The following is a 24,650-nucleotide window of genomic DNA, read 5'->3' as shown; positions in this document are numbered from 1 at the left end:
GAAACCAATAGCAAGTTTCGTTATTTGCAAGTTTAAAAAACAAGTGAAAATAAATCGAAAACAATATTAAATATCTTGAAAGTAAATTTAATCATCTTTTAGCAAAACGTTCGTTCCAAAATAAATAGAAGGGGTGAGTGCAAACTGAGTGTGTAACTTTTTAAAACACAAGCCGAAGTTGGCAACAAACTAGAAATTATTCAGAATAACATTAAACACCGATGCAGAAAAAATAAAAGGAATATATGACCGAAATCTCATGATATCTGGGTTAACTTTTGCTATAGAATATGATATGTTTTAGTGTTATAAATTACAAAAACTAAGTAAAAAATCATTGGTGTCAGAGTCAACTAGTACAGTTTCTGAAGTCTTCGGAAATGAAGGCATTATAAGGACTGTTAATCCTGTAGATTCTACAGGTTCTGGTACAACGTTTCTGGGTCATACTGCACGAGCTTTGAACGACCAATTTATATACAATAAATTTTGAAAACATTATGCCATTGTAGCCTTTTCTATAGGTAAGTTGAATGCTTTTTATGAAACATAAAGCAATCAGTGATGATGTAATAACCTACAATAAATTAAACATCATAGCTATTGATTAAAATAAATGGTTCGTAGGGTTAACGACAGAGTCTGCAAGCTGGCTAATTCGCATGACTCTGAATCATCCTTCTGTTCCAGTTCCTTAACTTGAAGATTAATTTACTCGAACCATGATGTGCTTAGGGTCCAATAGTCAAATCCTAGTTACATCACTGTGGAAGTACAATCTGAGAAATAATCGCTTTTTCAAATCAAACTGATAGCACAAACTGGCAATTATATATTTTCCTAATGAGAATATATTTTGTACTTGGTTCTTGCATTATTTAAACGTTCCATTACACTATATTGCCAAAAAAGCATGATACGAAGACCATATCAGTACCTAATGGTTTCTGTAAAAAAAAGAGAAGCAAAGTAGTTGTAAAGGGAACTAGTGTTCATACTGGGTATAAATAACTTTCAGAGAAAGCAATAACATTGAAGAAGTCGCTTGTTCGCACTTTGTGAGTAAATAAATTTAAACATTCATAAAATAAATAAATCCACTCAAGCATCACATTCACCAAATAACTGCAACACACGCCATGCAAAATTCAACAACATTCACCAATGGTAAGGAAACACCTAAGTTAGGACCCAGTATTATATTCAATGAATGTTTGTTCCATTTGATGCCAAGGTCAAAGTAGGTGCTAATAATTCAGTCGTAAAAATTTTAGGAAGAAGGTTCGCTAGAGATATAACAATTTTGAATCATCAGTTGATTGACAGACAATGACAGATCATTGAAAATCATTGTCATTTCATTCTTCCGCAAGAATTAAGATTTACAAATGCATAAGGGAAGGATTATATATGTATTCAGTGTGACACAATTACACCCAATCTAAAGACTACTCTGTTAACAAAAAGGAACGTACCGCTCCGGTGGCCTAGTGGTTAGAGCCCCCATCCTCGGATGCGGGAGATCGAGGGTTCGATCCCGATCAAGTCATACCAAAGACTTACAAAAATGGTAATAATAGCTGCCTCGCTTGGCGCTCAGCGTTAAGATGTTAATCTTAGGACTGGTCGGCCTGGTGTCAGAATAATGTGTGTGACATCATGCTACATGTCTGCGGCATGATGCCCCATTGTTAGAAATCACAATAAACTGCCACACACTGAAGAAATCGTAGCAATATGACTGAAATTTTTTAAAGCTACGTTATAAATACACACACCCCGCACACACACACACACACACACAAAACGAAATAGACGTTCTTTCTTTTATGACTTCATTACAGAAAAATATTGATGCAGCTGTTAATAACCTCTTGCCATATATACAAACTTGATTTTGCAAAAACGAGTTTGACATGGGTTTGGATACCACGTAGGAAAGACCGAGGATAATTTTGAAAAGTAGTTCAATTCAGTAATATATAACATAATGATTACTTTAGAGCGATTACAAAATAATGACTAGTTCACGAGGATTTACAAAATGAAGCAACAATGTAACGAAGCAAAAAATATTTATTTGATGAACAACAAAAGTACACAGAGACAATTGATATTAATGATAATGATATTTACACAAAATTGGCATTATTTACCTAAGAACCACTAATGGCAATAACTTACATGGCACGGGAAATAAAGTATCACATATTCAGTAAGGAATGCACATAAAGATAAAATTAGAAGAATACGTGAAAGCTCATGAAATTTTTACTTATTGTACTTTCGGTGCAAATTGTTATATTTGCTCATTGGTTGTTGAATATTTAATAACATTGATAAATGGATAAAATACCAAATGTGTGAAGCAAAAAGGTACCGTGAATGAATTTTATGTACCACAGTGAAAACCTAATTAATATGCAACAAATGTTGATTAATTAATGAGCATATAATATGTGGATATAGACAAGACAAAAGAAAATTGCATCGCTTGCAAATAACCATTCGTTTTCAAAAGTTTGATAAGAATAGACTTTGATTAGAGATCATGTACCTTAGTTGTATATTTATTTAAACCATTAGCTTTCTTTATACATATAAGATATAATTGATCAATGAGTCTAAATCCATAAGTTATTTATTTATTCTTTTAAAATAAAATATGGTCACTTCATGATCTAAGAGGAATTCAAGCTAAAATGAAACTATAAAAGTATCCAAAAAAATCACTACCAATTTATCTTGCAATAAGATAGTTATTTTTAATAAGAGACGCTAAAATTAAGACTGATCTACAACCCAAGAATCAAGGTTTCTTCTGATGCTTTGATGAAGCTTGAAAATGATATTTAAATGATAGTAGTGATGAGAGACAACAACAACAAAAATGGAACAAGGACGTTTTGATGAGTCCGCTATGAGTACTATATTAAATATATAATGCACGTTAAAGGTCCCTACAATATGATAATCTGCGATATAAACGATTGTGGAAAACAAAGTATGCAATATATTCAATATAAACTGGACATGAGTGTTTTGTTTTTATTAGTATTATCTGTCAAACATTTATTTCCAACAACAATTTAACAGAAGAATTGCTTAACAAAATCAATGGTGCATTAATTATTGATTATCGTGAAATATGTATAACATTAACTAGAGTGGTTAATTAGCGTCAACCAAGGAATAATTTTCTTTTTTTGGATGAATAAGATAACTTAGATATTGCAAGCAATAATCCTAGAAAATACACTGAACTAATATGTATTGGTGGACGCTACGGAATGTATGCATGATTGATAGTTCAAAAACAAAATTATGTTATAAACTGCTTTTTCTTTAAGTAACATTTTCTTCAAACGAAAAATATGTGTATGAAAAATAATTTTGAGGATAATCATGCTTGTTGATATGAATGAATGGAACTGTTGTAAACGTAAAATATAAAGAGAAAAATAAACTGTTAGTGAGATTAAAATACCCTTATCAAAACTCTTTTGCGATATAACGTAACGTAAAACAGCAACGTTATATTATATAGCTCATGGCTTTGGGATCATATTAAATTTATTTTCTCCTTCATCTGAATGAACATAGTTATTGCTCCACAAACCACCGACAATGGAGTAAGATTTAACTCATCTCTGAAATGATCTGTAATTTCTTTTACCTGTGGAATATTTATTTTAAAAAAAATTGAAGTCATTTACTTTAAATTGAAAATGGATATTTTCCTGATATCATTATAAGACTGACTTCTACATTGATACATATAGAATTATTATCAGTCATCATAATTTTCACTTTATAATTATATATTTTCTTACCTTTCTACACTAACCATTTCCTTACCTCTACTACTGATAAACTAATTGAATTGTTTTACTTTTTTATTTTCATACTACTAATATCATACATTCGTCAGTCATATATATTTCTCTTTAAGCAGCAAATTTCTTCGTTCGCGTATATTCTTACCTTTGTTCTCTCTCTCTCTCTCTCTCTCTCTCTCTCAATACTAAATTTCAGGTCATGCCTTTGCATATCTCTGTCTCCTCACCCGTCATTTTAAACTATCACTATATTCTAAACCAAGGTCACTAATCGAATGTACTAGGTTAAATTGTGTATTACGTCTACCCACATAATTGTCAATTCCCGCCAGACTCCATATCACTTCCCGAATATAAGTATAACATAGTTTCAAGCATTATCATAATATTTCCATATTTGTTTCAGTTTCCGCCATTTTAAATGTTTGTTGTGGAATGTTGCTATTGCTCTTAGTCTCTTGCAGTTTGAAAAACAAAGTCAGTTTCGTTTAGCAGCAGACACATTCCCTGTCGGTTTTTGACTTTTAGTATTATTTTTTATTTTTCAGTCTTAGACATTTTCAACGAATACTCCAGTACTTTTGTATATTTTATTGGGTGGTCAAAATTACATGTCAGTTTTTATTGAACGACTTTTGTCTTGGCTATTTTTAATCCAAGTTGTTTATTTTAGTTCCAGAATTATTCTTTGCCAATTTACACATTTTATCATTACCTTTAGACAAGTGTCACGCCAGTTTCTGAAATATTAGTATTTTATTTTCAGTCATTTGCATACATTATTCTTATTAATTTTCTTAGAGTGGGAGGGCAGCCAAATTTCCTCTCAGTTTGTAATTTTTAATATTGCTTTTAGTACAAGCAATAGCTTTAATATAATATTTCGGAGAGTATTTAGTTTTAATTCCGTGCCATGTTTTGGTGTTCTATACGACTTTTAGTCTCTGCTTTTTTCATCATATATACAATGCTTGTTTATCTATTTTCATGTAATTTTTAAACTGTTTATATCACTTTAAGTCTATACATGTTTTACAAAATATTCCAGAGGTTCTATGTATTGTCTAAGTTAAATTCCATGTCAGTTACAGAATGGTAGTATTGTTATGGTCTCAGCCAACGTCCGCCAGCTTTGGTCAGTAAGACCGTGTTTCTCATTATATATTAGTGATCTGTAGTTGTGTGCGATGGTTGTAGGTGTGAGTGATGATAAGTTGCTTTGTTTCACTTTTACTGTTTGATAGATGTCAACGCAGTTTTTACATTGCTGGCAATATCACTTTTTCACTGTTGTCAATGCCACTTTTAAATATCTGTCAATACCATTCTCAAATCCAAGAATTGCATGTTAAATTCATTAAACTGATAGACGATGACTTAGAACAGATCTGGTCAGGAATTCAGTAAACTTCACGTAAAGGATTTAGACTTTTATTCGCAAAGTATCACCAAAGTAAAGATTCCATTTTGTACTATCAACTAAACTGCACGAAATCAATCTATCACGCAAGTTAACATTTTCAAAATGTGCAGGAATATCTTAGAGTCAAACATATCAAGATTTTAAAAAATGTATGCAATTATCTCTAATATTTTCGGATATGTTCTATGTCAAGTTATTTAATAACTTGGCATAAAATTAACATTATCGACTAATTTTGAAGTTTCTAGAGGGGAACTCGAAACATCGTATGGGGGAACGTTAACAAGTGGATTAGGGTCTATGTGATTGAACCTTTTTGGGATCCCAGTGCACGAAGCGTTCCTAGGGCCTAATGTTAACCATCAAACTTCCCATCCATCATTGATCTCAGTTTTAATGTTTTTCTCAATTCGAAACCTGACATGAGAATAACCTTTTTTTCAGGTTACTTTCTTAATCATATTATGATTTTTATTTTTTGTTACGAATATATGTCTTTCTTGCCAGAGTTTTGTAATTTCACACACTCCGTGAATCTCATGTCAAATGTCTCCTGGCATAAAATACCCGATTTTACATTCTGAACAACCTGACAATTTGTCCAATAAAGCAAAGAACCACTCCCGCCATTACCCTATCCTGCAATACAAATGATGTTCCGCTTACATAAATCACAGCACATATACTATGTTAGTTTTTAAACGTGTGTCTTTTGGGGCATCTTATGAAAATTGTATTAAGTTAAATGACACAGTAATAAATATTTAAAATTTTATATGTTATGAAGTACAACTACCAAGATGTCCTACCCTTGCCAAATTCAAGAAGGGACGATGTAATGATTCACGTGTAGCTTGAAATTGGATTGGTCATCAATTATCAAAACTAAGGAATCTACATTTGGTTCCTGCAGCCAAGGGGTCAGTTGTGTTAAACTGAGTGAGACCATGATCGCGCAAATCTTTCTCTGTTCTATCAAGAAACTTTCACATAGCATAACAGAGAAGGGGTCGCTTGATAAAGATGTGAATGATTGCTCCTTTCATTTTGAATGTAGTTTTTGAGCGACTAAAGAAAGGTTTGTCCAACCAACAAGTCATCTCGTTGGTATTCACTATATATATTCGTTCAAACTCAACATGCGATATGTGTATATATAATATAGATGTCGCATGTTAAGTTTAAATGAATGGTTATGATAATAAACAGATGGGACACTCCTTTTCCACGTAGGGTCAATCTGGGCACTAACTACTTCACATACTAAGAGTGAGCACCAGTCTTGTATGGAAACAGTCATAAAGCACAAGAACAAAGGTATTCACGTGAGCACTATATCTTCTATTCTCTTTTGGAATATTTAACTGAAAAGAAAAATTAAGAAATATGACAGCGCGGATGATTTATTTCAAACACTCCAAGAAACAAATCTCCTTTCTCAATATGTAATCCATTTTTCATATTTTGAGTAACTTTATGTAAAGGAAATGATGTCGAGTGAACGAAAATAAAAATAAACGCCCTTTTGACATTGATGCTGGAAATCCTGGCAGGAAAACTGAGCACAAATTGAGCTAAAATCTAGCTGAAGTCGGTGTAGTAAATTGTAATTCACCGACACGTATCGCGGAACATACTTCACCGATCGTACCGCTCGTACACGATGAAATCTCTTTTAAAAGACATATTCACAATTCCTTTTAATGCAATGAATCATTTTAGAATCCTCGACCTGTTTCAGTTCTGAAATATTGCCTCCGTATATATTTAACGAAATTTCAATTTAGTCACTCTAATTGCATTGTAAAGATGGTACTCGCAAGAAACAAATTTTATTTTTTACAAATCATGTACAGAAGAGAGTAATGTTTCCCATACAGAAGGAATCGGCTTTGAACAAAATATATCAAGTTTATAATTATTTCAAATGTTTCCTAAAAGACAAGTATTTCCTGATAAACTCTACAGAATCATCTTTCGATCGATACTTTTTTATACTATCAGTGAGTAAAGAAGGAAGTATATTTAACTGTTCCTTGATAAAGCAAAAGGCACGTTAAGTATATTTAGTATAATGTAAGGGATCAAACAATATATCTGTATTCTCTTAATAAACCAATTCAAGATACATATTTTGATCACGATAAGAAACCATATTTCCTCCTTTATAACATGCACTGAATGGGGAGAAGGTAGTCCCATATCGTATGGTGCATAATTGGAAAGCATTTCAGTCTTTACGCTATGCCGCCTACAAATGACTTTAATCTCACAGCGTAGACACTATCAGATGGTACAAACTGTTATATCAGTACTTGACCTTGAAGTTTGTAGTTAGATCACAATTCTACTCGAGTAAGTGCTCTACCAAAATGTTTTTCGAAGAGTTCGATTTGACACTGCTTTCTGCTTTATATCAAATAAACATTTATAGCAGAAGACGCAAAGATGAAACAACAATGGAAATTCCTGCGAAAATTGGCGTCATTTTCCTAGGCACTATGGGTAGTTTTCTGAAAGATATATTGGTTGCCCTTGTCGCCTGCTACGAATTAAACTTCTAACAGAAATACAAAATTGGTTTACTTGCCCGAAATAACTGGTCTACCATGTCATCAAGATCTGTTACATCATTTGATTTGTGGAATTGGTCAAAGATTGTGCCTATGGAAGTAAACCTTCATGGCTCTAATGATACAATTGGACACCCAGGTGCTAAACTGGTTACGTGCATAATTCCATGGGTATTGTGGTTCATATCGTTTTCTTTGAATTTCCATCGCTCTTTTCAAGAAGTTTAAAATCCAGAGCGAAAGGACGACATAGAAATATATTAATCCTAATTCAAACATTTCAATGTCTATAAATAGGAGATCTGGATTCTTTTTTCTATTTAACAGCTTTTAATTCCTTTTATGTACAGGTTCTGGTCCACATAATACATTGAAGCATGTACGTTTAATGTTTGCGGCACTAAATTCTGACAAATAATGATGAAAGTCGTCACACCGTTGATTTTGTCTGAAGGCGGTCTAGAACAAATAAGCTTTCGGCATTTTGAAATGAAAAAATAATATTGGTACAACTAATATTGATAACCTTTCTAGTATGCTTACTACCTTTACTCTTCCTTGCTGTTTACTCTATTCTTAATTACATCTCTATTTTCACAAAACAGCTTGTATCTTCTTATACAACGCACAGAAAGGCATGGATCGTTTACCAAGGTTGCACAAATTGCACAATATCACATTATGCTGCTCCATTTAAATCTCCAAGTAGAGCTAAGTACAATCTTTTCTCCTTATTTATTCACGACGCGCCAAATGTCAAGGGTTCCAGCTCCTCCGCCGAGTCTGTTATTTGCCTGTCCACATTTATGAATTTCACTGTATCCATGTCTTTTAAAAGAGTCTGTTTCTCGCTGGGGTAAATAATGTTTTTCCTCCCAAAGAGAGGAGAAGATGACTTCTCACAATCAGGCAGAACATTGGACGAAGGAGTGAGATATGTGCTGCTGCTACTAAATGAGGAACCTAGTTCTTCTACATCTTGCCTCTTTGTGTAGAGATTGTTACGACCAGGATGTTCTGATAAAATAAATAGAAAGCTTAAACTTAATTCTGAGTGCATATTACATCCGTAAATAATAAAATGAACTATCAGTGTTGTTTGGAATAAATACCCTTCTCCCAACAAAAATACAATTGCATTGAGAATCTTTTCCCATATCCCGATGCATATTTGAATATTGTAAGATAGCCTCTCACTTATTGCGATAAATTAAACAATCTGAACGACGTTTAATTACGCTGTGTTCATTTGATTTCGATAAAGTAAAACAATCAACATTCACAAGAGCATATAACGATGGTACTTTCTATGATTTTATTTTGGTTTAATATAAAAGGATATATAACACAGTATATCAGCTTTAAATGCAAATAATTTGGACGAAATTAACAAGCTGCATTCATCAATGTACGGTTGCATAGAAAGATAAATTAGTACAGCCTTTTTGCCCCATGTAAAATTTAAGAGAACTTCAATAATTAGATAATTTATTTTAGTGATGTCGCAGAAGTTGAGGAATGCATGCTTTCGTTAAACCATCGTGTTTGTGTTTCTAAATGGTATGAAATATTGCAGTAAAAGGTTTTCAGACGTACCCACGTGGTTTACCACAGAAAAGAAACATACGATTTTTTATACTGACATAAACTTTGAAAATATATCATATGACCAAAAAGACTGTCATAACATTTTGCCGAATGGAGAAATCTTCACTTCATTTAAGCATATCAATATATTATCATGATAATTATATTGAAATTATATATAATTTTGTACTAATTCTTTATTACATTATTCAAGCGTACCTTTCTCAATGCTGCCAAACCTGTCTTCTAACAACTGATTGACTGGATTCTCGCCAAAGCCGCAGTTCAGATCAAGATAGCCCTGCAATACATACAAGTCAAAAGTTAATACACATAGAATGATTTCGATTTTATTAAATATATCTGATAATAATTAGAAGCTACAATGCTTGAGATATAATGGTGGCACTATAAGTTTCAAATAAATTCATATATGCGATTCGAAATCACCTTTGTAAAGAATTCAGAAAACTTTAACTTTTGTTGTCATACTTTACGTTTTGGAAACTGTATATTTATGCATTTTCTTGCTGTAAAACAAGTTTTCAGATTTTTTTATTCCCCACTGAATGGCACAATTTTATCAAAGAAATGGGATGAACAAATAAAGGTAACCGTTAATTGAACTGACGACACATGTTCAGACCACCGTTTCATTGCATGTTAACATTGCTGCTCAATGACCTACCGTTTTCTCTTGCAATATTCTGTCAAGAATATCGGATATGGTACGGAACTTTGGCCTGTCCTGGGGATCTATCTTCCAGCATTTCTGCATAACTGCATACCTAGGAAAATTAAGCAACTGACAAATTCAGTACTTACTAGATACAAATGCAGCACATAGGAATACTCCGTAGAGATAGAATTTCAAAATTGAAGAAAATACCATACGTAAAGTAACGTTATTAATAATAATACACATTGGAGGATATAAATTCTGAACAGGCTTTAAGTCTCATATCCGAGCATTATCCAGAAAGTAATTTTTCTATACAACTGGAGTTTTCAAAGAAATATTTATTCACTTGAGTAATTTATGTTTAACCCTCTGTCAAGAGCGTTTTTGTAACAAAATAACAAATAGTAACATTGCGCTGTTTATATGATTTTTTTTATCTTACGAGAAAAATGATGAAGAGTCGGTTCTGGTTCAATGGCGTAAATATCCGGAAACTGTTATTCGTACAATGCTGATGGATATCTGTTTAAGTTTGATGTTGGTTCTAAAGTACAATTCACACAGATCCTGTTAGCGGTCTAAGTCAGTTTTTCAGCTACGGGTATGCAGAATTGGATTGCACACATCTTTAAATGTTTATTTACTCTGGTTCGCTCCTTGTCTATTAAAATTCCATTGAAGATTACTTTATAAATACATCGCAAAATGCTTAATGGCAATTTCGAAAATAACGTACTTCGACATTTTTCAGTACGGTCAAGCAAGCGGTGTGCTCTAGTTTAAACTACGATTGGGAAACATTTGTACTGCAAACAAACAGAGACACGACAGTGTCGACATTTATAAACGAAGCATGGGAAATCGCTGGCAGGAGAAACAAAATCGGCACTCAAGTCCATTAAATTGGAAGCAATTAGGTAACTTCATTTATAACTTCTGTGTGTGTGTGTGATTTAGATTTTTAATGATGATTTTAACGTAGCTTTTAAAAAAAAATTCAGTCATATCGCTACGATGTCTGCAGTGTGGCAGTTTATAGTGATGTCTAGCACTGATGCATCATCACGCAGACACGTAGCATGATGTCCCACCCAGCCACATTATCACTGACACCAGGAAGTCCAGTCCTAACATTAACCTCATAACACTGAGCGCCAAGCGAGGCAGCTGTTAGTGCCATTTTTGTAAGTCTTTGGTATGATTCGACCGAGGTTCGAACCCACGACCTCCCGCTTCCGAGGCGGACGCTCTAACCACTAGACCACCGGAGCGGTCTATATTTTCTGTAAGGTATGTCATGTCTGGTACTTCAGTTCGTACATACTACCTATTTTCCCATACAAATATGTGCTTTCATAAATGTAAAAGAGTTGAAACTCGGCTGTCAATTCAGATTTATTTCAGTTAAATTTTACATCATGCTTAATTATCATTTTAAAGCAATGTAATACGTACATGCTAAAAAAGAAGAAAACTTTTGCATGTTGCTTCTCTGTCTCATTCATAATTTAACATCCATACAGGAGATTAAGATGCGTGCGACTTCTTGTCCATGCAACCGTACCTTGATTACCCCCCCCCCCGCCCTATTTATAATTCAATCCCATATCGACTTCTTGACCCAGTGTAATTCCTAAATTCCATTGCAAAAGTCCACAGCGATCGATAATTTTTTTAATTGAATAAACTTTGTTATAACTATATTACAATTAAATTTTAAAAATGACATTTATTAAACTTATATCAATAAATTTGCTTACATGACTTATGTGACTTGTACTATAGGTGGATGCAGCTTCTTAACGGCTTCGAAGAGCGCCACTTGATCAGCAGCAAATGTACTACTAAATTAATATGTAGAATCGATTTAACATATCTTTTAAAGTACTCAAAGGTGGATACAGTTGCCATTTGAAAGTTATATATTTCATATTTTATTACATTCATTGTACATACAGCGGTCCAATCTCTTTTGAATCGGTCTTTTTTCTAAATGTTTCTTTAAACCGTCAAGTCGTCGTTATCTGAGGAACACGATTTTAGCGTATACCCAGCAAATTAACAGGCTTATGAAATGTATTCCAAACTACAGTGTTTATTCATCTCGAGGTTTAATGGTTTAAAATCATTACATTTCTTCAGGACAATGTTCTGGACGATCCATCCTGTAACCACCCACTAGCAAACTGTACAGTCGCTCAGGAGGGATTCCCGGATATGGAGAGGCTCCTGAAAGTAAAGCACAATCTACTGTTATCCATCTCTTCGGTTTGTCGTTTGCTATGGCGACATCAATTTTAACATTATACAACAGTTCTTTTATGTCCTCAGTGGTCATTTGTCTCTATATTTCAACGATTCCGGAAAGAATAATTAAATTTACCCAACAGGCTCATACCCAAACAAGAAACAATAATTAACTCGAACCTACTTGTAATGTCGACAAAAAGTCTACCATACGATGTTTATCCGCTAAATTTATCGTCAAATTAGAGATTTATTAAACTAAATCTCCTGAATCGATGGACATATAAGACAATCTTTCCTTTCTCTTCACTTATTCTATTTATTCAAAGTATCAATGCAATTATTGAAATATAACACGAACTTCGTCTCAAAAGCTCATACTGATTAGCTTATATTTATGTATAAATGACATGCTTGTAGTACTTACCTAACGTTACTAATTCCCACAAAACAATTCCGTATGACCACCTGTGAAGAACACAAATGATCTGGTTAGATAAGCTAAATATCTTTTTTAACTAATAGATCGATCAATCAACCAACAAATAGAAAATTAATAAATAACTTCGCTATTAAACAATCCAACAAAATTCATATCTCTCTTTTTAGGCATATGGTGTAAAATATTTAAATACAAGGTAGGAAATCTGACATCGACTGGGTGATGTTGTGGGCAAGATATTTGTTTCCTGACATAAACTTGCAGTATCATATTTTGTTATTACAGCAAAATTCATAACGTGCTTTTGCACATCATCAAATTTCTTTTTATTTTGCAGCAGTCATTGGTGTTAACGTCTAGAGAAGCAGCATGCACCCTAACTACTTACACGTCACTTTTAGTGGTATATATTTGAGCGTATAAGGATTCCGGGGCCATCCACTTCACAGGAATTCGACCCTGAAAAATAGACTGCTATTAATTTCTACGAGAATAGTCTATTTGTAAAATGTTCACAATTGCACTGACATATAGAATCTATGTCGGGGTTCGGACCGAGACGAGGCAATTCCATTCAAAGGGTTATATTATTTGTCACCCTACGAGGCTTGCCTCGTAGAGTGACATACAATGTAACCCTAGGAATGAGATTTCCTTGTCTCGGTCCAAACACCAACGTAGATTATTTTTTTCACCCAATATTTTTCCTTTAAAATAAAAAGAACTCTTCACTAGTGCAATATAGTTCACTTCTAAATATTTACATGGGGCTCATTACTACAAATATGTTAATGAGGGCTGTGGTGTGACCGTTGCATCCGAATTACACAGTTTATACGCGTGAGCAAAGACAAATATCAACATAAAATGTCGCATAGTGATGAGGTATTATCACATTTAATATGTGGATGTTACATGAAATTAACAATAAATAATTAATATTTATTACAAGAAAATGTATCAGTTTCGTCAGTTCCAATTTTCAAAAATTTTATTGTAAATAATGAAACGATACTGGGTACACATGTACTGTAGTTATTCTTAGTACAAGCTGTAACAAAGAGTAACATGTTGCATTTTATTATTAATGGGTAATTAGAGATCTATGTCACTATCGTAAATAACTCCCATTTTCTTTGGAGGAGGTGAAAATTCATACCCAGGAGGATAACAATGTGCTGAACTTTCAAATTCACTGTTTCTATGAAAATTACATTTTCTGTCTTGAAAATATGGCAAGTGCTACCGTGAAAGTTGCTTATGGATTAAAGTGTGGATTGATAAATGATTACTTCTGTTTGGTAAGTGCATTATTAGTTATTAAAGATTGTAGATATATGTCTGATTCAATTGGGGCACAATTTCAGATACTTAACAAAATTAGAAGAAATCATGTTGGACATAAATTTCTGGCTGTTACAACGTTTTCTGTAGCTGTTGAGAGAGTTGGGATTTTTGTGGACGGCAATGCTGTTGTTGTTGTTGTAGGGTTTAACGCCATTTTTCAGCACACGATAGGCCATACATGGCAGCCAGTATTAATGGTGGAGGAAGAACCCGGGAAAACCCCGGAAAGAACCACCGACCCACATACCCACACTGGCCGAATCCGAGACTCGAACCTACGCAGACAGAGGTGAGATGGCAGTGATCCGTAACGGAGAGCGCTTTAGATCACTCGGCTACTCGGGGCCCCGCCGGTAATGCGTATAGTCTGCATGTCCCTTGATTAATATAATCTTTGTTGAGATTTTTGACTAAGACAATGAAATCTAAGTCAAAGGGTTATATTATTTGTCTCTCCACGAGGCTATGAAGTGCACTGTTCAGTGTTTTCTGTCACAGTTCATTTCATACAGCATTGAGAAGCTTATCCTATCTGCAGCACAGTCAAATTTTATGTCATGTCATTAAATAAAGCTAACAGTATATACTTTGTTTCACAGGAAGTATTTAAATGTAGTTAGATGGCTTAAGCTACATTTAATGGCAATGACCTGAAAATCTACTGAGTTAGGCCTGCAATTAGGATAAATTTGACCATGGTGTGTGAAACTAACTATGATAATACCAAATAGCTCGACATCATGAGCATTTGTGTGTCTCTCGAAATGTTTTGTATGGTGTGTTCTCAAAGATGGATTGACCTTAAGTTACTATGTTTTTGTTATATACTTGTTGTTATTGTTGGTTTATTTTTAGAACAACTACCTCAGTCACAGTAGAAGACGACAATGTTTTCTTTTTTAAAGTAGTTCAGAGCGCGTGGGCATCTTGACTGAGACGACTGGTCTGAGATGACTAGACTGAGATAAGAAAAGTAAGGTTAGCAAAACAGCTAGATTTCTCTGTCGTATGGGTGAGAAAAGTTAGTCGCGTCTGAAAACAGCGTTAGGATGTATGTCACACGAGTTTATATCAGTCTCATATGCAGACAGCTCTAGGATGTCTGTCATACGAGTTTCATATCAGTCTCCTCTACAAACAGCATCAGCATTTATGACATACGACTTTCGGATATGCACATCTTCTTAATGCTGCTAATGAAGCTGATACTTCCGTCGCAGCCTGAGAAATGATATGCATGCTTCAATTCAGCTGTCGCAGAAGACACAAAATCATCAATTGAATATTCATCCTTTCCAAGTACGTCATATCTTGACAATGTCTGCAATAAGTACTTCCAGTGGGTAGGAGGCTAAATCTAATATTGTTGTGTTCAGATTAGCGGGAGAGCTTGAATAACCATAGTCAAAGTAAAGCGACACCACTTCGTACGCGACTTAAATTAAGGTCCTAAACGTACTTACCAGAAAAACACGTTCAGTCACAATGGAATGTTGATTATGTGGAAAGTTTGTTTATAATAATGCTATCTTACCATCACTAGATTTACCTATGAATCCTACTGCACTATGCATATAAGGGCCATGTTGAACCTACCCTACTTTTCTTAAGATAGGCATCAGCTTCGTAGATATCTCTCGTTAGTCCAAAATCAGATATTTTCAAATGCTTCCCAGCTGCAACGAGTACATTTCGTGCTGCAAGATCTCTGTGGACTAGCTGTATTAAATATAGTTGCATTTATTATTCAATAAAATAATAAAGGGACATTTGGTCAAAATAGTATCATTAAAAAGTTTCATTTACAGTAATATTAATAATGTATATCAAATACATTGCATTTACTCAGGTTTAAATTGAACCTTATGCCGACATTATTGCGATTGACATTGAAATTTGGATTTCAATCGAGTACAAATTATATAAAACCATAAATATGTAAAATTCGCTTATTTATCTTTTTATTATAGGCACGTTTTTGAACAAATTACACCCATCCAAATATATAGAAATTCGTTTCTTTTGGCTGTTTTATTACACGAATATTTGTTAACAAAGTATAACAAATTCAAATATGTAGAAATTTATTTATTTGATTTTCCTACTTAAGGCACATTTTTGCACCAAACACATACAAGTAAGTCCCACGTCGTGTCTGTTTTCAAACGATCTAGAGAGCTCATCTTTTCAATCATCTCTTTTTCTTAAGGCTGTGTGTTATAGCGTGTGTGTCTAATTCAATAGTTCATACCTTTATATCACTAAGATATCGCATTCCTTTAGCTATTTGCCATGCGAATGACAGAAGATCCCGTATGGTTAACGTTTCCCCATTGTGCCTAATTTCCTTGTTGTTGTTGTTGGGAGTTCTGTAGCTGACGTGTTGATTTACGTATCCTTTCTCTTCCAGGCAGCTATTTCGCAAATAGTTCAAAAGACACCCATTTGCACAATATTCCACTATTAGATACAGTGGACCTGAATAGAATATAGCTACAATTATTTAGGTGTGCAGTTTGATAAAATACATAAAAAAATGATATTAAAATCACTGGAAGGTAAACGAAAAGTACGAATTATACAGCACAAAGTTAAACTGAGAAGAGCTGTATATACCAATAAGAAATAAATGTAGGGTTTGTAAAGAACATAAGCAAGAGCTTTAACTAATATTCACACATTTACAAAACAAATATACGGATCACATAAACAACTAACGTCTGAGATAATGATACGATACCTGTGATAAGAAACATAATGTATGCATATAACTAACCCTAGGTACCGAACTTATATTATCAAATGTACAAAACATATAGTAACAAGTGTACAGAACTTTATCAATTGTACAGAGCTTATATTATCAAGTGTACAAAACTTATAGTATCATGTCGACAGAACTTGTATCATCAAGCAGACAGAATTGATATTGCCAAGTGTTAAGGATATATTTTTTCATAACTAAAAGTTTACTCGGAAAATTACAAACATGAGTACCTTTATGCCTGTCATGTATATTTGATTTAATTTATATTTCATTTGATTTAATTGATTGTGTCTTAGTTTTCATTTCTTATTCCATTACATGTTATTGTAATGTAGTTGTATTTATTGTATTTGACAATGTCCAGAAATTCAGTTCAATTCTGTTTGACCTGACTGTTTTTTGTAAACAACTAATACTCGAAACTTTGTATCAAACGCTGATCTAGTTCCTGACCTTGATTCTGAACCAGTAAGAATAGAAGTAAACAACTGTTTTATATTTTTTTAATTCTTTCTCAGAGTAAGATTCATAAAGTGAATTCAAAGCCATACTTGGAATACGTGACAAATAACATGTGTCAATTATGTTTCTCCAGGGGATTGACCCACATCCATGCATCTGTTTGTGTCGTAGCTAGGTTTATTATCGATGTTTTGAGAAAGAATAGTCATTACATGCATTGACACTTGAGAAGTTAAAGTGTTTTATGTTGAGACAAGTTTTTGGGCTAATTATTTTGTTTTCTTCAAATTATATGGATTCCAAGAGATTAATTTCCCTGGAAATGCGTGTGCTCTTAATTAATTCTTGGACAAGGATAGTTATCGAAATTTTCACAAATTCAAACATTGGAATATTATTTTCTGTCATTCAACAAAGAACTGTTGACACATCTGTACGAAGTTAACCACATCATACGTCGTCACCTTCCATTTTAGATTTCGTCGGAATTCGAAATCAGTTTCATTAGGACCGTAAGTTCTTTTTCTCATGTTTACCATGTTTTTCTAGAGAAATAAATTATTTGTTAAATTTTACACAGCTTGTTGTCTCCACTTTATTTTTGTTACTGTTTGAAAAAGCCTAAACACGTAACACAAGAATTTGAAAGGTGAATATGTTAGAGATAAAACTAATGACGACTCACCATCTTTTGTGCACGCACCAAGAAGCCTAATGACATTTGGGTGAGTAACGTCTTTAAGAAGGTTGAATTCGGACCATAAATCCTGCTCTTCAGACGGGGTGGAGCAATCTACAAAAATAACATTAAAAATATAACCTTCAATGGATAACATACTCCTTAAAGCACAATATTAAAATATTCCGTCCACTCTCAAGACAATAGTAAATAGTATGTCAGATCCAATGAATGTATTATGACGATTGGACAATAGTATATCAGATTCAATGAATGTATTATGACGATTGGACAATAGGATCTCCGATCAAATGAATATATTAATACGATTGGACAAAAGTATCTTAGATCAAAAGAATGAAGTGTGATGACTGGAGAATAATATTTCAGATCCAATGAATGTATTATGACGATTGTACAATATTATATCAGATTCAGTGAATGTATTAGGACGATTGGACAATATTATCTCCGATCAAATGAACATATTATGACGATTAGACAAATATTATCTAAGATGAAATGAATGTATTATGACGATTGGACAAAAGTATCTTAGATCAAATGAATGTTTTATGACGATTGGACTAAAGTATCTTAGATCAAATGAATGTATTATGACGATTGGACTAAAGTATCTTAGATCAAATGAATGTATTATGACGATTGGACAATAAGATCTCCGATCAAATGTATTATGACGATTAGACAAAAGTATATTAGATCAAATTAATGTATTAGGACGATTAGACAAAAGTATCTTAGATCAAATGAATGTATTAGGACGATTGGACAATAGGATCTCTGAATGAATGTATTAGGACGATTAGATAAAAGTATCTTAGAGCAAATGAATGTATTAGGACGATTGGACAATAGGATCTTCAATCAAATTAATGTACTAGGACGATTAGACAAAAGTATCTTAGAGCAAATGAATGTACCATGCCGATTGGACAATATTATCTTAGATTAAACGAATTTAGTATGACAATTGGGATTAATGATGCATTTTAGTATGCATCAGGAAATATCATGTCTGCTTCAGAATATCTGAGAAATGCACAACTTGTTCAACACTTGTGATTATAATTTTTATATCATTCGCAACGACTCATTCTGAACCTGAGGATTCTATAATTGCGTTTTTTAACACAAGTGAATTTTCGGCATGAACTTTATTTTATGATACACGGACATAGCAAAATGGTCTGATGGACAGTCCATTTTGCTATGTCCGTAAATCATAAAATAAAGTTCATGCCCAAACAGGCTGATTGATGCTGCATTTATAGATTTAATCAATCAAACCTGCCAAAATTAATCAATTTTTTAAAATAAATTATCAGTAATGGGATTTTAATCATTAATGTCTTTTCGGAGTTTATTTCGATTTCTTATTTAATCTACCGTTAGGTTGAACTTTACGATTATAAAGCAGAATTGCAAAGACGATTAAGTGAACTGTAGCAAAGAAGTGTGAAAACAAAAAGGGCGCTGCACTTTGAAGTATTTATATCATTAACTGCTTCTTTGTCTCAAGTTTACTTACGTTTTAACATTTTGATTGCAACTTGCATGTATCCATCCTGCCCACCTAAACCTTTAGCTTTTGCTTTCATTACCACTCCAAACTCCCCTTCGCCCAATGCTTCTTCCAAGTACAGATTTTCACGGGGAAATTCCCATTCCATGTCTTCTTGTCTCTGAAAATAGACCGTATCCTATGTATTGTATATTCTATTGTCATGCTGATTGTCTATAAATTTTCTTTACAAATTAACAAGAAACGATAAAAAAAATCCACAAAACTGATCACAAATGTACAACCTATGCAATCAACTCCAAAACCAAAGAGAGTCTATCATAATATTCGGTGTACGTATTTTTAACATGACATTCTTTAGATCAATACAAGCGCGGTTATTTTGTGCAATTTACTTTTATTTATTTAAACTGTTTGGAAATGTTCACTCTATTAAAGTAGATAATCATTCTAATTACTTGTTCCATACAATCGCCTTCTAAGAGGAAGAATGTTAGGGACTGACCCTACGTCAATTAAAAAATGCTAAATAAGGTCATGTTATTATTGCAAGTCATACAGATGTGCAAAAATTACTTGCATGATTGACGTAGGATAGCAAAATTCTACCCGAAAAGATAAGTTTTATGGCTGATAAGAGGCGTGCCGAGTACATGGCACCAATTTAAGCCCCAAATGTAGGATTGTCTCATCCAGTCCATACAGTGTGGAAGAATGGCTCATAATAAACTATATGTTTCTAATCAAATTTCGTATTCAGGGATAAACGTTGCATTTCATAGAGTGTTCATTTTTAAGAAGAGGTAGCGACAGGAATATGATAATATGACAGGCACTGAAATTGACATCAGATGTTATTTTTATCAGCTGTTATTGACAATACTTTGCATGTGACCTTTTGAACCCATCGGGCAACACAGTGTTATCTAAGTGAGGGTAAAACTCTGAATAGATATGTTTGTGGACGGATAAAATCATAGACTCACTGGTTGTATCAGTAAGGTAAGGAAAATATTCACTTGCAAACAAGAAAACCTTTAATGAATTACGAATAATGGAGGGGAACGTAAAGATTAAGCAAGTTATTAGACGTCAACCAAAAACGATAATGCAAATGAAATTACCGTAGATGAGATAAATGGCTGTTTAGGGGTCCAAATGGGAGACGGATAAGATGACTGGCGTTCTCTATCCACAATATAATCTGAGGGAACAGCCGATATGGATAGAAGACTTCCAACATGTTTTAGATTCGACTTCCTCCCCTTTCTTTTCCGCTTGATGGTCCACATTATAATTAGTATAAGAATGAAACATGCGAGCGACCCAATCGAAGCTCCAATAACTGTCCTACAGTAATGATCACATATTTCATTATCACTGTCACTGGATATGGCTGAAATAAATCAATAAATAGCTTTTACAATAATACATTGATACTGATTTCCATATAAATATTCAAACAATAGTTAATTTATATATTTCTAATGAACCCGGTAAAAATGATTTTTGATTGTTTTGTTATTCGTAAATAGTTTTTAGGATCGGACACCACTTGCAGACAGTAATACTACACACTGACCTATGACTCGGCAATTTGCAACAATATGCATGAGGGAACAAAATACAAGATGACTTAGTACAAACAATCAAATTTGCAGAGTTGCACACAAAACCTGGTGAAAATGCACAATGTCAAACATTCATAGACCACGTGACTTAATCATGATCTTCTCACCGGTAACCTGCCTCTCCATGGAAGTATTGTTTGCCTCAATAACTGTAGTGATTTCCAAGGTGTGCATCGGTAGTTGAAAGCTTTCTAGGGATGTGGGTACTTGCGTAGGTACGATCGGATAAGTGCAGTAACATTGTGCGGAGCGGTCACACCAGGCAGGGCTCATGCATGACTTTATTCCTCTGGAGGATTCATCCAAAAATCCAGCGCCAATAATATTCTTAGCTGAAATATTGTTCAAACAAATAAAAAAAATATATGATTCTTTTTATGATAATCGGGCAACCATAAAACAGAATGTCTATTTTCAGTCATTTTTCCTTTTCCTTAAATGTTGCATACTGAACATTCACAACTGCTACAAATACCAAAAGCACAACGTGCACACTTTCTGGTATGGAAAACGTACCTTCATGAGGCTATAAACTTGTCTTTATACTGACGCTAATAGAAAGAATCAGAGTTAATGTATTATGGAATAAAACATTCGAACGAACACGCTAATAAGGATATTATATGGTATCGAACTATTCCTGAAGAATTCATCAACATTCACAACCATACTTTTACTTTTCTTTAGCAGGTTGCCAGCAACAAAAGTAGTCCTCTCGCACCATATTAACTCAGTATACATTTTTGGGCGATCCAATTAAACTGGATTAGAGACAGTATAACCTGAATAAAGACATTCTACTTCAAAAGATGCAGAAATAATTCTTTCTGACAGCATCATTTTTAAGTACATAATTTTCATAGTAGACGTTCAGACATTTGCGATCAAGTACAAGGTGAACGACACAAGTCTAATTATAGTTAATACCTCTACCTCAGGTTAAATAAATGTAACCTTATTGAAGACAAATAAATATTATATTTTGCATTTTTTGGATGTGCAACAGAGGTACATTAAAGTTTCAGCTTAAAGTTTCAGCTTAAATTAGTACTACATACTGGTACAATCTTGTGGACACAGAAGGGGATTCATTTCTTCAAGTTCATCACATCTGTGATCGGGGCAGGTAGACGTGTTGTATGAGCAAGTCTCGTACGTTTTCAAACTAACCAGGTACTTTTGATTGTTCTCCACCTTTCTAAATACGCAATTACCAGTGGTGATACCGAAACCACAACTTGATTCACATAGATCCAGGGACTTAATCCTCGAACAACCTGACTCTGGAAATGATACAAAATATAGGCATGAAAAGCATAGGTCTATATAAATCCGTTTGTACTTCGATATTTTTAGTTGTGATACCATACCGTATTTCTTCAAGATTTCATAAAAACATAAGTCTAGTTCAATGATTCCAATGCCTGGTACACAAAACTATTTGTACTGGACACTTGTATTTTATTTTTCACTCACTTAAACTACTTCTTTCCCAATTTGCACTCGTTGTTCATCCTCTTCTTCAACGGAAACGCCACAGTTCTAGAGCGGTTCTGTTCACATATTTAAACCTTTCCAAATAATGACCCTAATTTAAAGTGAACAAATAAGCACGTATTGCGAAGAGTCGTGTCAATGATAACGACTTCTTGCATTAAATTGCCGGAACTGTCCAATGTTAGATTATTTCAAATAAATCTATTATATAAATCAAACAACATCGATACAAACTATTGAAAGAGACAAAATGGTAAATACCACATCCTTTGATGTCCTTCCTAGGTTCCCCCTGCATCTGAACTGTGATGTTGATGAGAAGCGAAGGGGAGGCCAACACTTGCACAATCATAGAGGCTGGAGCTTGCTGGACAGCCCTATCATCGTACACATACACGATACCATAACTGGGAGTTACTCTAAATATAGGGTTGACCAAACTGTAATGTCTCTTTTTCTTCCGGTTTTTACCCAGTTCAATTAGCTGGCAAAAATGTGCAAACGTAAGTAATCTGACAAACAGTAAATCAGCATTTATGTATTTTGGTATGGATGTTGGGTGTTGTTTTCCAAGCTTAGGCTTAACATTTACTTAAGGACTCGCGGTAATATTTCAGCTTCGATAGTAAACCTTCGGAACCATCACAATATGAAAAGTCCAATAACTTATTTTTGAATGCTCATGATCATAGATATATTTATAAGTATAAACACATCCTTTCATGCTAGCTTCTGTGTAGAGAAAACCATGAGCCGCGGCATTTTTGGATCTACACGTCTTTAAAAAACGTGTTTTCAATTCCGCATCAAAGATGTTGATTTTAGCGAAGAAATTTCCAGTCCCAAGTATAGAAAAAGATTGTAATTCCATCTATAAAAATATTGTCTCTAGTTATTCAATTAAAAATATGATATGCTCTCAAAATGTTCTTTTTAATAAAAACTAACTTTCATTATCAACCTATCATTGCCAGTCAAATCATAAATATTCCGTTTATACTCAGCAATTTCTAGACTGTATTCTATTCTTCCGTATCATTAGTATCTCTAGTCTTTAAGACAGCTCCCAAATGAATGGAATTATTTGTATAGGAACACTACAGCTGTACTAAAGATAATCAAAGGACAGATGCATTACAAGTTTTCTTTTCAGTCGCTATTCGCTTTGGACAAATAGGCTGCTATGCATTTTTTTATATCATACTCCATTGTCTTATCTCACGCAAATCGCTTTTTGACGAACAGAACACTTATGTCATATAGTCTTCAATTATTTTATCATATTCCATTGTCTTATGTCACGCAAATCGCTCTTTAACGCACAGAGCACTTATGTAATATTTATTGGTTACGAGTTTTTCCGGACGTAAATATTGCACGACCTAGGGAGTGCAGTATATCCAGCTGACAAAACAAGTTCATATTTTCCCATATACACGCAGTAACCTTTTTATTATATGCTCATGTTCTTATTCTACCTAAGGCTTAATTATAAAATACACTACAAGAAACAAAGTAACTGAATGTATGCCGTATTCCAAACTAAATACACAAATGCACATTCACCATTACACAACAACAACATTATTATTCTGCAAATAACTCCACCCAGATAAATTTGAACTTAGTCGCGCGCTTGACATAACTTTCAAAAGAAAATGGCGTTTCTAGTTAAAATTTAAATTTGGAGTCAAATTGTGAATGAATGCGCATTTCAACAAATTTTCCATTTCATCTGAAATGAATAGTTTTGGTGTGTGGTTTTTTTTTTGTTTTTTTTTCTTCTTCGATTCAACAAAATTTCGTGATTATGGACTGGATTTATATGTGACAAGTGCACATGAAATACATCGGATTGAAGAAAGCGAGGGAGAAGCGTGTTGACATCTGCAAATATGTTTTCTTTTTCTGTTATTGAATGTTAAAAT

The 24,650-nt window shown here is 33.7% G+C and overlaps 1 protein-coding gene across 1 annotated transcript in view; it reads right to left on the bottom strand.

Moving 5' to 3' along the window:
* Nucleotides 1-2,062: 2,062 nt before the first annotated feature.
* Nucleotides 2,063-24,650, bottom strand: part of LOC149802829 (proto-oncogene tyrosine-protein kinase receptor Ret-like) — a 110,288-nt gene continuing 87,700 nt past the window's right edge. Inside the window, exons 8-21 of the mRNA XM_089952281.1 lie at nt 22,984-23,206; nt 22,284-22,508; nt 21,333-21,557; nt 20,719-20,990; nt 19,601-19,754; nt 18,055-18,162; nt 16,392-16,618; nt 15,737-15,859; nt 13,182-13,252; nt 12,779-12,819; nt 12,237-12,333; nt 10,111-10,210; nt 9,642-9,723; nt 2,063-8,852 (exon numbers count right to left, since the gene is read on the bottom strand). Coding sequence (XP_089808407.1) covers nt 8,575-8,852; nt 9,642-9,723; nt 10,111-10,210; nt 12,237-12,333; nt 12,779-12,819; nt 13,182-13,252; nt 15,737-15,859; nt 16,392-16,618; nt 18,055-18,162; nt 19,601-19,754; nt 20,719-20,990; nt 21,333-21,557; nt 22,284-22,508; nt 22,984-23,206 — 2,226 coding nt within the window. The 3' untranslated portion in view covers nt 2,063-8,574. The remainder of the gene's footprint in view (nt 8,853-9,641; nt 9,724-10,110; nt 10,211-12,236; nt 12,334-12,778; nt 12,820-13,181; nt 13,253-15,736; nt 15,860-16,391; nt 16,619-18,054; nt 18,163-19,600; nt 19,755-20,718; nt 20,991-21,332; nt 21,558-22,283; nt 22,509-22,983; nt 23,207-24,650) is intronic.

Source organism: Sinohyriopsis cumingii, chromosome 3, assembly GCF_028554795.1.
Source record: "Sinohyriopsis cumingii isolate HCF-2022 chromosome 3, ASM2855479v2, whole genome shotgun sequence".
Lineage (NCBI taxonomy): Eukaryota > Metazoa > Mollusca > Bivalvia > Unionida > Unionidae > Sinohyriopsis > Sinohyriopsis cumingii.
The sequence above is the reverse complement of the archived record's forward strand: the minus strand, read 5'-3'. Positions and strand labels throughout refer to the sequence as shown.